The sequence below is a fragment of the Portunus trituberculatus genome, chromosome 8 (assembly GCF_017591435.1).
Source record: "Portunus trituberculatus isolate SZX2019 chromosome 8, ASM1759143v1, whole genome shotgun sequence".
NCBI classification, from domain to species: Eukaryota; Metazoa; Arthropoda; class Malacostraca; order Decapoda; family Portunidae; genus Portunus; species Portunus trituberculatus.
The window spans coordinates 3,592,501-3,607,285 of NC_059262.1; the positions used below are offsets into that span (position 1 = coordinate 3,592,501).

General features: G+C 40.2%; 2 protein-coding genes across 3 annotated transcripts in view; one reads left to right on the plus strand and one right to left on the minus strand.

Annotated features, from left to right (window-relative positions):
* The window catches only part of LOC123499934, a 104,117-nt gene extending 97,005 nt beyond the window's left edge, over nt 1-7,112 (minus strand). Inside the window, exon 1 of the mRNA XM_045248468.1 lies at nt 6,451-7,112. Within this exon, the coding sequence (XP_045104403.1) occupies nt 6,451-6,557 (107 nt within the window). The 5' untranslated portion in view covers nt 6,558-7,112. The remainder of the gene's footprint in view (nt 1-6,450) is intronic.
* On the plus strand, nt 6,971-14,746 carry LOC123499322 (sperm-specific protein PHI-2B-like). Of its 2 annotated transcripts, none has more exons than XM_045247148.1 (4): nt 6,971-7,099; nt 7,918-8,157; nt 13,393-13,643; nt 14,046-14,746. In XM_045247148.1, exons 2-4 carry the CDS (start codon nt 7,935-7,937, stop codon nt 14,271-14,273), a joined length of 702 nt encoding a protein of 233 aa, XP_045103083.1. In that variant the 5' UTR covers nt 6,971-7,099; nt 7,918-7,934; the 3' UTR covers nt 14,274-14,746. The 2 variants fall into 2 exon arrangements, with proteins under 2 accessions (XP_045103083.1, XP_045103093.1); XM_045247158.1 differs by having other exon boundaries at nt 7,061-7,678.
* Nucleotides 14,747-14,785: the final 39 nt, after the last annotated feature.

Here is a 14,785-nt window from a genome sequence, read left to right on the forward strand (position 1 = left end):
CTTCTTAATGTGTGTGTGTGTGTGTGTGTGTGTGTGTGTGGCTAGCTAGTGTATTAGGAGGGGTGGTAATGATAATAATAATGATAACAACGCGGGGGAAGATGGAATGAATAATGACACCACCAACAGGAAATGAATGAAGGAGTGAATAGCGAGGTGTGATGAAGGAGAAATTACCACGAGAGGAACCTAACACGCCACGGGGTCTTAACTAAATTATGTGCTTAAACTAACCTAATCTGACCTAACTCTCTCTCTCTCTCTCTCTCTCTCTCTCTCTCTCTCTCTCTCTCTCATTGAAAAAATAGTGGTGGTGACAGAACAAATTAAGTTAGGTTAGGTTAGGTTAAGTTAGATAAGGTTAGATTAAGTTAGATAAGGTAAGGTTAGGCTAGGTTAGGTTAGGTTAGGTTAGGGTAAGGTAAGGTCACATAAGATTAGGTATGGTTAGGTTAGGTTAGGTATGGTTAGGTCAGGTTAGGTCAGGTTACGTTGTGAAGGCCGAGAGGACAGACTAATAGAGGTGGTTTGGTGAGGTTTGCTGGTGGTGAGACACAAATGGAGTATCAACAATGTGTACGTAGACTACTTATGGTTTTGTGAGGGTCAGCAGTGTGTGTGTGTGTGTGTGTGTGTGTGTGTGTTAGGGAGGAGGAGGAGGAGGAGGAGGAGGAGGAGGAGGAGGAGGAGGAGGAGTAATGAAGGTAATAATTTATACATAGGGGAATGAAGAGTATTAAGAGAAGAAATAGAGGTGGAGGACAATTTACCTGGAGGAAGAAGAAGAAGAAGAAGAAGAAGAAGAAGGAATGTAAGTAGAAGACAATACAGAAGATAAAGAAAAAAACAAGAAAATAAAAAGAAACACGAAAGAAAAGAAAATGCAAGATAACACACACACACACACACACACACACACACACACACACACACACCAAAACTTTCCCACTATACTTCAAGATTTCTCAGATTTGCACGTTTAACATTCTCACACTGCAATTCCTTCAGTTTACCGTCACGAAACGCACCCTGTCCCCTCCCACTCCCTCATGCCAGCTCCACACTCCACACGGTCAAGGCAAGACGGCAGGGAAGGCGAGGTAGGGGAGGCAAGGTAGGGGACGCGAGGCACGGGAGGCGAGGCAGGGGTCAAGGATGAAAGGTCAAGAAGGTCAGGATGAGTTACAATACAGAAAAGTCAGCATGGCAGTGACTAAAGGCAGTGTTTGGTTGGTTGGTTGGTTGGTCAGTACTCAGCAGATTTCTTGCTCTCCTTCCACTACTATTTTCAAAGGTCACGGAGATGATTAGCCGGGTTATCAAGAGTTTTTCTCCTGTTTATAATGAAGAAATGTTGCTGATCTGCCATTAGAGCGGTAAAAACACCTTGAAAATGCTTTGCTCTCTCACCACTACTATTTTCCAAGGCCACGGAGATGATTAAGGATATCAATAGTGTTTTTCCTGTTGATGATGTAGAAATGTTGCTGATCTGCCACTGGAACCGTAAAAAAAAAAAACACTTAAAAATGCTTTGCTCTCTCCCCACGGCTGTTTTCGGCCATAGATAATTAGCCGGGTTATCAAAAGTGTTTCACCTGTTGATTTTGTAGAAAAGTTGCTGATCTGTCACCAGAACCGTAAACACATACTTAAAAACCCGTAACTTTACCACAACTATTTTCAAAGACCACTAGAATCTTAAAAACATCTTCAAACTTAACCACGACTGTTTTCAAAGACCGTTCCTCCAATTAATGACACAGAAAACTCATTAATCTATCACTCGAAGCGCAAAATCACTATTAGAAACCTGTATAACCTCAATTAGAGCCTGTGGAAAGTGGTGAAGGTGAGACGCAAGTGTTTTCAAATGAACCTGTGAAGAGAGACGAGCTGCGGACCTTACCACCGTCAGTCCGTCCTCCACCACCGCCACTGAGGAACTGACCACAGGGAGAGAGGTATAGAAAGGCATGAAGGGAAGGGTAGGGGGTGTAATAGGGGGATAGAGGGGACGGTAAGAGGATATGGAGGGAAGAGGGGATGTATAAGAGTGTTTTGGGAGTGAAAAGGAGAAGGATGGTAAGGAAGTAAGGAGGAAGGAATGATGGAAGGAAGAAAATGTAGAAATGGATGGAAGAATGAATGAAGGAGGGAAGAGAGGAGAGAAATTACTACTACTACTACTACTACTACTACTACCACCACCACCACTACTGTAACTACCACCTCTAGTCTTATTTAACTTCTTCACCTCCTCCTCCTGTTCTTACTGCTACTACTACTACTGCTATTACCCAGGTTTAACTCACTCTCCCTAGTCATTCCTGTCAAATACACGTTTTTAGCGAGCACGCGACATGCACACACACACACACATACACACACACATTTTTCTTGTTACTCTTACTTTTTCTTTCTTTTTTTTTTTTCTTTATCGATCTTTGTATAGTTCTTTCTAGGGCAATTTCTCTCTCTCTCTCTCTCTCTCTCTCTCTCTCTCTCTCTCTCTTATGAGTCTACATAGTGAAGGTTTAATTAGTACTAGTTATACATGAACTATTAGTAAACAGAAAGACGACATTAAAATACATGAATAATAGAACAAAGAGAAGAATAAATACATGAATTGAAAGGAAAATGAATAACGTAAGACCTTGGGCGCGATTCTTTATTCTAATTCACTTCATGCTCACCGATACTATTTTTCAAGGCCACAGATGATTAACCGGCTTCTCAAGAGTGGTTGTCCTGTAAACAATAAAGATCTCTCATTAATCTGTCCCTAGAACTTCAAAAACACCATTAAAATCTCGTCATTTTAACTAGAGCCTTTGGTTTGAACATGTGAGTACGTGGTGGTGGTGGTGGTGGTAACAAAAATAATGATAATAATGATGATAATGGTAAGGATGATGATGATAAAAACAATACGAATATAATAATAATAATGATGATGGAATGTAGTGAAGGGGCAGTGATGATATGTTGCAGAATATGGACCTTGTTTTAGTCTGTCCTTAGAACTTTAAAGAACACCATTAAAATCTCGTGTCATTTTAACTAGAGCCTTTGAAATGTAGTGGAGCTGTAATGAAGATATGTTCCTAAAAATGGACCTTGTGTTAATCTGTCACTAGAACTTTAAAGAACATCCTTAAAACACGTAGCATTTCAACTAGAGCCTTTGAAATGTGGAGCTGGAGTAGAGATAGGTTACAAAATAAGGACCATGTTTTTAACCCCTTCAGTACCAGGACGCGTTTCCATGTTCATTCTGGTTACTGTTTTGGCGATGCTATTCAGAAACATGTTTGGATTAAAATAGTGAAGACTCAGGCTATTAATCTTCTGACGTGTATAGCCTTCCGAATATATATGAAATCGTCTAATTACACCCATAAATCAAGGCATATCTTAGAACCTTCCTAATGTAAATAAAATGGTCAAATCATACTTTAGACCCTCCCTAATGTAAATAAGGTGGTAAAAATGTGTCCCAGTACTGAAGGGGTTAATCTCTTCAGGACCAGGAAGCGTTCCCATATTCCCTCTGGTGACTGTTTTGGCAATTTTATACAGCTTCAGAAACATATGTTGTGATTAGAATAGTAAACTCTCAACATTAATCTTCTCTGACCTTTATAGACCCTTCCTGATCTAAATAAAATAATCTAATCACACACGAAATCAAGGTAAAAATGAGTCTCAATGATGAATAACCCCTTCAGTACCATGACGCCTTTCCATACTCATTCTTATACAGCTTCGGATCCTTATGTTGTGATTAAAATAGCGAAGACTTTAGCCATTAATCTTCTGCTTTCCATAGACCCTTCTTAATGTAAATAAAATAATCTAAATCACACCTAAAAATCAAAGTAAAAATGTCTCAGTACTGAAGAGTTAAGAGGCTGTGAACTCTATGGTATAAATCCACCGCGTTCTAAAAAGTGATGTTAGGAACACAGGAACAGACGGTAAGGGAAGCTGCAAGAAGCCATCAGCCCTACACGTGGCAGTCCCTGTATGAAATAGGCCTGCCTCTTTGTTACTGTTTCCCTCCTGCCATTTCTGTCCATAAAATTTGAGTGGTTGTGTCTTTTAAACCTTCCGAATTGATGAACAGATCAGCGAAATGTGTGTGTGTGTGTGTGTGTGTGTGTGTGTGTGTGTGTTAAACTGTATAAAATATAATCTTGTATGTAAACACCGATATTACAAGTTTTAAACCAGTCCTGTAAATACGTAACATAAAAAGCTACACACACACACACACACACACACACACACACACACACACACACACACACTCACACACACAGGTAAGTAAAACAAGGACATGAAATTGCAAGAAGTTATGAAGTCTACACGCGTCTCTCTCTCTCTCTCTCTCTCTCTCTCTCTCTCTCTCTCTCTCTCTCTCTCTCATATCCCTGTCCATCCCAGTCCATGTACGTCATATAATTATCAGTTATGGTAGTGTTTTAATTTTAACCCCTTCAGTACCAGGACGCATTTTCATATAAATTCTGCTTACTATTTGGTCACTTTACACAGCTTCAGAACCTTATGTGGGGATCAAAATAGTAAAAAGACTGGCCATTAATCTTCCCACCTCCATAGAGCCCTCCTAATGCAAAAAAAAAATAAATAAATAAATAAAATAAAAAAAATCGTTTAATCACACCAAAGACTAAGGTAAAAATGCGCCTCAGTATTGAAGGGGTTAAGGTCAATATTGTGAGAAAAAAAAAAAAAACATAATACATTACATCAAAGCCTTTTAGTAATACTGGTTTTCTTTGATGTGTGTTTTTTTTGTTGTTATTTTTGACAAGAATATTATTTGTGTTGGACTGCAGTTATTCTTTTTTTTTTTTTTGTCATATATTAAATACTTTTTTTTGTTGTTGTTGTAATTCACATTGTACAAGTTCGGTTATACAAATTAAACTAAACTAAATTAAATTGTGTGTCCCACTTTAACCCCGGCACCAGCAGCCACTACAGTCTGCTCTCTCACCACGACTATTTTCCAAGGCCACAGATATAATTAGCGGGGTTTTCAAGAGTGTTTCTCCAGTCAATAATGTAGAAATTTTGTCACTCTGCCTCTAGAACCACAAAAACACCTTTAAAAACTCGAGTGAAATTTAGCTAAAGCCTTTTGAAATAGTGGAGATGAAGCACAGAATTGTCTGAGAATACGAGCCAAAATATTCAATGAAGGTGGAGTTTCAAAATAGGCGCGCAAGCAATGCAACACTAGCTGGCACCTTTGCAACACTGCAGGCTGAAGGTTGCCGCGTGTGCTTTCTTCATGCTACTTATTAACTGCTCATTTTACTTATCATTGTTCAGTATGCATTTGTTTGACTGATAATTATACATTTCTTGACAGGAAAGTATACATATATATATCTGACTAGCAAATATTATTATCTTTGCAACACTGCAGGATGAAGGTGGTTGTGCGTGGTTTGCTTGCGCTACGTGTTGACTGCTGCCTCAATATTCATGTGTGTGATTTGCAGTTATCAAAGACGCAAATACGTAGATCAGTGACGATGCCTTCATCATGAACACTTTACTACAGTGCGTTATGTTTCATTCACAAGCCAGGCCGTTATCTTATTACTGCTCTCTGTTGTTGATTATGTAACAATTCGTTGCTAAGATTCCTCATTACACACACACACTCCTCTCTCTGTGGCAATGATGTAAGGATATGCCACTTCTATATACGGATTTTATCTTATTTATTGGTGTTCTCCGTTGTTCATTACGTGAGTCTCCGTTACTAATATATATTATCATCACACACACACACACACACACACACACACACACACACACACACACACACACACACACAATTTTCACACGGATTATGGTACAATATAATATTCTTTACCTAAAAAAAAAAAAAAAAAAAAAAAAATATATATATATATATATATATATATATATATATATATATATATATATATATATATATATATATATATATATATATATATATATATATATATATATATATATATATATATATATATATATATATATATATATATGGAATTGAAATGCTAAAGGTGGTTTGCGCCATCTAGCGCAAGCTGCTCTTTACGGCGGTTGCTTTCTTAAAAAGTAGGAATTTTACTTTTGGCTTCCAAATTTTGAGCCTTTACAGTGAGAGTAGCACTGCTTGTAACAATGATGTGTCTGTACCGTCACTACCATCACGCGGTACACAGTAACAATGAAAACTATTTACAACAATTAATGCACTTTAAAAAATAAGGCTTAAAAAATCATTGTACATAAATACAGTGCATTGGGAGGAAAAAAATAAAGAATAAAAAATATCATGTTAATACTACGATGGTAACGAAGTGGAGGCGGCGAGGCGGGGAGGGAGGGGGGTGGGAAAAAGGGCTTCTATACCTTTCACACGCGGTCCTGCGGAGGCCATGGTACCTCCACCCAGCAGCTGGAGGGGTGGGGGAGGGGCCTGGTACAGCTGCATACCCTTGGCTGTCATCAAAGGCCATGGAAGCGAGTTTCCTTCACGGCCAAACAGGGGGGAAAAATCTTGTGTTTCGGGGGGTGGACATATGCATTATTTGCGAGACATAGGGGCTTCCAGAGGCCCAGATACTTCGCACTGCTTCTAGGAAAAGCGCGTGTGAAGGCCATCACGAAATACTGCAGACGGTAAACGCAGGACACCCGAGATATTGAGCTAAATACACCAAAGAAGGGCCAAAATTGTTGCCTGGGTGTCCTTATCTTTGCACGTGGGCGGCGTGTGAGGCGGTGTCCCTTCGTGGAGACACGCCCGTTCGCTTCCCTTTGGTCAGGGCTCGTGGGGCGTGACCGGTGGGTGGCGGGTAGTAAGGCTGAAGGGCGGGGTAATTTAGGGAAAGGCGAGGAGAAGCACAGTGGCGGCGCGGGGAGGGACTGAGGCAGGTGGTGGGGTGGACCCGCTACTTTCACGTCCTCGCGCGGGAGGTAGTCGCGCCCCCAGCTGGTGCAGCCGCCACTCTTACCGCCACGCCCGCCGCCACCGCCACGCCACCACTCATCCACGCCCGTACGCCCACGCTGTCACTGTCACTTTATCATTTCCACACCCATTTGTCCATCTCACGCCCACTGTTCCGTCACAACCACCAGTTTTGCTCCATCTTCATCCAGTCCATCTGTCACTCGTGAATTTTGTAGTTCGTTCTTAGCAACCACGCCCCCCTCGTCCACACCGCGCCTGTACGCCCACGCTGCCACTGTCACTTTATCATTTCCACACCCATTTGTCCATCTCACGCCCACTGTTCCGTCACAACCACCAGTTTTGCTCCACCTTCATCCAGTCCATCTGTCACTCGTGAATTTTGTAGTTCGTTCTTAGCAACCACGCCCCCCTCGTCCACACCGCGCCTGTACGCCCACGCTGCCACTGTCACTTCATCATTTCCACGCCCATTTGTCCATCTCACGCCCACGGTTACGCCACAATCACCAGCTTTACTCCACCTTCATCAGTTTGCCCGTCACTCGTGGATTTTGTACTAGTAAGCAACACGCCTCCCCGCCCACTCCGCGTCTGTACCTCCACGCTGCCACCGCCGCACTGCCACCACCACCGTCTTGCCACCCACACCACACCACGCCCGTAACTACTTAATTACAGATTTTATTCATTTATACATCGTGAACTTTGCAACCTCACCCTTTGATACATTTATTACATCAATACTACAGATTTTCCCGCGGCTTTTCTCAAGGCAACCATCACGCCCACGACCATCCTGCCCCTCACCCTACCAACGCCCATAAAACCACCGCCACCACCATTCCTTCATAGCTGCTTGCAATTTCTGATGACTGAATGACTTTTTTGTCTTTCCTCAGATTAACAAACCACCGCAATGTCTGAGGATGACTCGAGAGGCGTTGAGGAAGTGACGGTGAAGGAGGAGGAGGTGGACACAGATTCCGGGGAGAAGACAGAGAAGGAGGAGGAGCCAGTCAAGGATGAGGAGGCACAAGAGGAAGATAAATCCGAGGAGCCACAGCCACCGAAGAAGAGGGGCAGGAAGCCAGGGTCAGGTGCCTCGCCCGCTAAAAAGGTCAAGAAGGAGAAGGAGAAAGGTGGGACTTACATCCGTCTTTGTAGTTTTATGATGAGATAATGAAATATATTTTTTATTTATTAAGTCTGATGATAACTAACTTGCATCACTACTGTTGTTATTGTCATGTATGCCACAGCCTCGTGTACACATCACTCACACGCAAAGAAAAGAAAATGACAGAGACCCTGATAAATTGAAGCCGTTTGAGTGATACAAGTAAGATAAGGCATACTTAGCTGTCTTTGAGAGTTTTCCACCTGGGATCAAAGGAGACAGCAAAAAAATAAAATAGATAAATAAATCAAATGAATGAAAGAATTGGAAGGACAGCCAAAGAGATTAGAGAAATATAATAAAAAAAAAAACTGACAATAAAACCTGAAAGGACAGTATCAAAGATGAATTGAAGAGAAACCAGAGGAATCAAATAACACTAATAATTTAAAGAAACAGGATGGCAAATTAAAGAATATTGGAGAATTCTAATGGATACAATTACTAAGGAATTAAAGAACACTTATGGGGAATTCAAACAGACAGGATGAGAGAGATTAAAGAATATTGGGGAATTCTAATGGATACAATTACTAAGGAATTAAAGAACACTTATGGGGAATTCAAACAGACAGGATGAGAGAGATTAAAGAATATTGGAGAATTTCAAGGGATGGAATTAGAAAGGAATTAAGTAAAGAACACTAATGGAGAATTTAAAGAGACAGAATTTGGAGTTAAAGGGCAATATTGGATAATTCAAATGAACATGAGAGAAATTAAAGAACAATATTAGAGACTTTAAAAGCACAATTAAGAGGAATTAAAGACCACTAATGGGGATTCATAGGGACTGAGTCAGGAATTAAGGGTCAATATTGGAGAATTTAAATGGACATGATGAGAGAAATTACAGAACAATATTAGAGACTTTAAAGGCACAATTAAGAGAGGAATTAAACACTTTTATAGAATTTCAAGACAGTATGAGAAGAACTGAAACAAATTTAAAGAGTGTATGAGAAGAACAGACAAATTTAAAGACAGTATGAGAAGTACTGGTAGACAGATTTCGAGTTACTATGAGAAGAACTGGTAGACAAATTCTAAGAAAGTATTAGAACTGGTAGATGAATTTTAAGAAAGTATTAGAACTGTTAGATGAATTTTTAGACAGTATTAGAAGAATTGATGGGAAATGTCTGGATTTAGAAGACAATGTTGAACAAAGAGGAGTAATGAATAGGAATGAAGAGAATATTAAAAAGTATTTAGGACATTATTAAAGGATCAGGACAGCATTAGAAACAATCAAATGATGGTATTAATCCCTTCAGTGGAGAGTCATCTGCTGATGACATTGTTTGCCTGGACACAGAAAATAAAAACAAGAGAATGCTGTTTTGTGTCCTGCAAGCTAGAAAAGTACTTGAGGGACTAGTAGGAAATAAACACTAGCTGAGAATGTTGTATATTATGGGAAACAATTGTAGCAGTGTGAAGGTCAAAGGGGTAAACTGGAAAGCATTAACCCCTTCAGTTTTATGACACATTTCCATATTCACCCTGCTTACTAATTGGTGGTTTTATACAGCTTTACAAACTTATAGGGGAGATTAAAATAGTGAAGACTGTTGCTATTAATCTATTGACCTTTATAGATTCTTGCTAATGTTAATAAAACAGTCTAATGGTATACAAATCTCAAAGTAAAAATGTGTCCCAGTACTGAAGGAGTTAAAGAAACAATCTAATGAGAGGATTTGGAATTTAAAGACTAAAGATAATTAAACTCTTGACTCCCTGAGCTGCTTCTTGGCTTAGGAAAAGTCTAGTGTAAATGTAGGCCATTTTGAAAGGTGCTACTGAGCAGAGAAGGTTGAGTATTTAATGCTTAGTGTATGGGAACTTCATCTTTGGTGGAAATTGGCATGACTCAGAGCAACATTAGTATGAAGAGAGGGATGCTAAAAAAAAAAAAAAAAAAACAAATCGAATTCAAGGCAGTATTAGAGTTGATAGCCTTACTTATAGACAGCCTGTGTTAATGAACCCTGACACTCATTTGTAAAGGCTGCTGCTAAGAGAGACTAAATAGTGAAAAGAAGGCTCCCCTGAGTTAAAGGCAGTATTTGTGAGTGAGAGAAGTTGATAGCTTTGTGGACATCCTGAATTACTGAACCTTGATGTAACTCACTTGTAAAGGGTAACAATGTGAAGAGGCTCCACTTATGTTAAAGGCAGTATATGAGAGAGAGAGAGAGAGAGAGAGAGAGAGAGAGAGAGAGAGAGAGAGAGAGAGAGAGAGAGAGAGAGAGAGAGAGACAGACAGACAGACAGACAGACAGACAGACAGACAGACAGACAGACAGACAGACAGACAGACAGACAGACAGACAGAATGAAAGAAAGAAAGAAAGAAAAGAGAAGAAAGGAAGGAAGGAAGCAAGCAAATGAGAGAGAGAGAGAGAGAGAGTTGATGTCCTTACTTATGGCACATCCTGCATTACTAAACACTTACAGAACTTCTTAGATTCTGATTGTTATTGATATTGTTTTTCATTTATCCTTTTCATGTACCCATTTTAGTTACAAGGGTAAAACACTCCCAGCAAGTTGCATCACACATCCATCACAATGAAACTATTACAAATAAATATAAAACTGGTGGGATGCAGTAATGATCTTAGGTAGATTTTAGTCATTAGTTCCACCTCTCAAGAAAAACAGGAAAAAAAAACTGTCATGGGGAATACATTATGACAAAAAGGGCAGAGAATACACTACAAAAGAGAAAGAAATGACAAAACAAGGACAATAAATAGATGACTGGTGAAACTTGAGTAGTGACTGAAAGGAAAGATTGACCATCAGCACCACCCATTAAGAAATAAAATAAGAAAATTGTATAAAAAAATATGTAGACTAACAAGAACAGTAACATAGTTGATTAATTGAAGGCTATGATAATAACATGTGACGCTGGTAAACTCATCAGAAGAAATAATAAAAGAAAAGAAACAAATGTAGGTTTTAGCAACATGTAAATTCATAACAACAATGATCATGCATTCATAGAAATAAAAAGTAGTGTATCAATTCTAGCTCATCAGAACCCACAATGAATTACCCTGTACACTGTTTGTCTCTTGTTGAGTTATGCAAGTGTTCCATAGCAAGCTGTACTTCTTACCCATGGAACTTAGTATATTTGTGTGATGTGTCTGACATGACTGGTTTGTGTGTGTGTGTGTGTGTGTGTGTGTGTGTGTGTGTGTGTGTGTGGCATGAGTGAGACAGGGTGGATGGATGAGTGGAAGGGAAACAATTGTGCCCCTGTTATTTGATGTTCAAATGGTCTTCATTCAGTATTGCTTCTCTGAGAAAGAAGGAGAGCCCAGAAAATATGCTTGGGTGTTCAGTAAATGAGAACCAAAGTGACAAATTAATATATTCAATTGTATTATTCAACCCTATAATTGGCAACATTATTACTTTCATTATTCTATTAATCAAACTGGATGACAACTGAGCCTTGTAAATCTATGGCCACTAATATGATTCAACTATTGAAGCACTTACTTTATTGTCAGTGAATCCTGAAAACGTACTTAGAGACATGCAAAGCTGCGGCTGCCCTGGCAGTGCATGGTTGAGGCACACCTGTGTCTGGTGGTGCCAGCCACTCATGCTGGGACTCCACCTGCAACACATGAAGCTTGCTTGTCAGTGTAATGCTGTGTGTCTAAATTCAGTAATTATCAATGAAAATAGTGCCTATCATTGTTGTAATCATACTGTGGTGGCCAGGTGATGCATATGATGAAGCACACAATAAACACACAAGATAGCAGCAATGAGGCAGCATAAAGGAGCACATGAGCAGTCTTAGTACTATATACATGTCCATCTTTTATCCTGTCTAGAAATCTGTTTATATTTTTAAATTTTCCAATCACTATTCACTGATGGTCTATCTAACAGATCATTCTGGTAATCTATGTGAGAAATTATTCCTCAACTTTCAATTGAAATATCACACCACAGCAGCAGCACACAGAAAGGGCTCCAATGTTGCCAGCCTGTGTGGGAACTATTTGGTCAGTAAAAGGAATAACAATGACAATTATCACCACATTAATGCATTGAATTGGAGAGATCTTGGTCAGGGTAAAATAAACTGGGTTTGTTTCATTTCATGTTGTGGCCTCAATCATTGAAAAGTACATTGGTGCAAAATGTAGGGTGAGGAGTATATGATGGTCCTGTCCCCTCCTGTGCTTATTGGAACAGACGCAGCTTTATCAGAGTGACGCCAATAAAAATTAATGAGTCACATGCTACAAGTAATTCCCACCACACATGCTGCACAGTTGTCAGCAAGGGAGACTCCCTCACCTCTGTATCCTGAATGTTTTAAGTGTTGACACTCTTAGACTAATAAAATTTTGCAGGACACTTGAGTTAAATATATGCCCAGCTCCCCATCCTTATTTGTAAAAGCCCAAACTGGTTAAATGAACTGAATCCTCCCTCCTGCTGGTCATGGTTGGGCTCAAGTTGTCAGGTCTATTATCAGCCTATATGTTTTCCTTGAATATCTAAAGTAACCCTGCTATGTGAGGGACGGGGGGGTGGGGGGCAACTGGCCGTGCCATGCCTAAGCTCTTGGGGTGCAGTACATTGGTCCATTGTCCTTTTCACCATGAGCCATGCATGTGTGTGTGATGCTTTGTCTGGATCACCACATGTTTGATTGTCAGCCTGATACATGCATACATCTAAAATAAAGAAACTTGTCCTCATCTGTCATGTGATCAATAAAAATATCACTTCAAGGAAAATTGCCTAGACTTGGTAATGAAACAAATGTATTTACTGACAAAGGGATCATGTCTTGCATTCCTTCCTTTTACACACAATTCACAAGACACCAGGTAATAGTCACAGTTTTCCTTCTGCCAGGACGTGACTCCACCTTGGAATATGAGTTTTAATAATTTCTCAGACTTCTATCATGAGCAATAAAAACTAGAGTGGAAATGAAGAGGCTTATAACTACAATCCTGGAAGAAAAAAGTGCAAAACATTTCCTGCACACCCTGACTGACAGCTAATTACACAACACTGCAGACATAACCAGCATTAGTCAAAACACTGCACAAAAATCTTTATCCAAGGTATTACAAAGAATAAAGTAAGAAGAACACACCAGCTATTCCTTGCAAAGCCTCCACTAACAGCACTTCACCAACAGGAGCAGAGGGAGGCACCAAGAGGAAGCGTAAGCCAGTCAAGAAACATCCTAAGACAATGGACATGATTGTGGAGGCAATCGACAGACTGGGAGAGAAGCGAGGCTCCTCCGTCCAGGCCATCAAGGCGTACATTGCACAGAATTTCAAGACAGTGCGAATGGACATGATCAAGTCAATGCTGCGTCGCTCCCTCACCATGGGCCTCCAGCAGGGCATTGTGGCAAGACCCAAGGCACAGGCTGACACTCAGGTGGGGTGCTACAGTGTATAGGAAGGTACAAAGGGAACTGGTGAGAATTGTAGCTGGTGAAGAGTAATAATGGGTGGCCTGGGAAAACAAGAAATGGTCTTAGGTGATTGAATGATTAGGGAATTTATAACTTTGAAATGGCAAGAATGGATTGTTAAAAGATGAGATATAAGCATGTAGATAGTTAGTTTGGGAGAGTAGTATGAATTAAGAGAAGCAAGCAAATAGACCTTTGTGTAAGGATGAACTCCTTGGGAAAAATTTAGGCAAACAAAAAAAAATAGCTTCATTTGGCTAAAAGTTCAAGAATAAAGTATAGTATCACAAGTAAAGTGAAGATAAATGGCAAAAAATAAAACAAGGAAAGATGGATTAAAACAATAACACACCTTTTGTTTGCAGGTGATGAGTGGCAGATACCTTCTCGGCAAGGCAGCCAAGATGGAGGATGAGGACGAGGTGATGCCGCAGCAGTCCAAGCGTGCACAGGAAGCAAAGAAATCTGCAAAGAAGCTCAAGAAAAAGGCAGGAAGCAAGCCCAAGAAATCCCCCAAGAAGCCTGTGGCCCGCAAGGTGTCCCAGGCCAAGGCTAAGCGGCCCATCAAGAAGGCTCGGCGTGGCAGGAAGTGAAGGGGCGGTCTGGGCCAAGGGTGGGGATTTAAGGGGAGAAATTGTAGTTAGAGAGATTTATTCTATTTTATGGTTGATTTTTATATTTTCATTGATGTTGGAGCTCATTATATCATCGCCCATTATGCAGCAGCAGCAGCAGCTTGGCATCGTACCTCACCAGGACTTGCCACCACACATGCCACACACAAACTCTAGAGTAGTCTGTACAGTTCACTTCCTGAGTTGTGTGCACCTGCAGGTTGTCTCTCTTCACTTGAATTTTAAAGTGCAGCTATTACTTGGAAGGTTGGCAAAATACAACTCAGGAATGAAGTGTAGAGACAAGATTCTAGACTGGTCTCGTGGAGGTCCACTTCAGAAACACCGGCATCAAGCGCTTTATTGCTACAGCTTTCAGTTGTGATATTATAGCCAAATTCATATTCATCATAGATACACAATTCTTTTCACAAAATAAAACTTTTTTGTTATATCATTGTTTCACTCTGCAGCCGACATTCACCATTTCA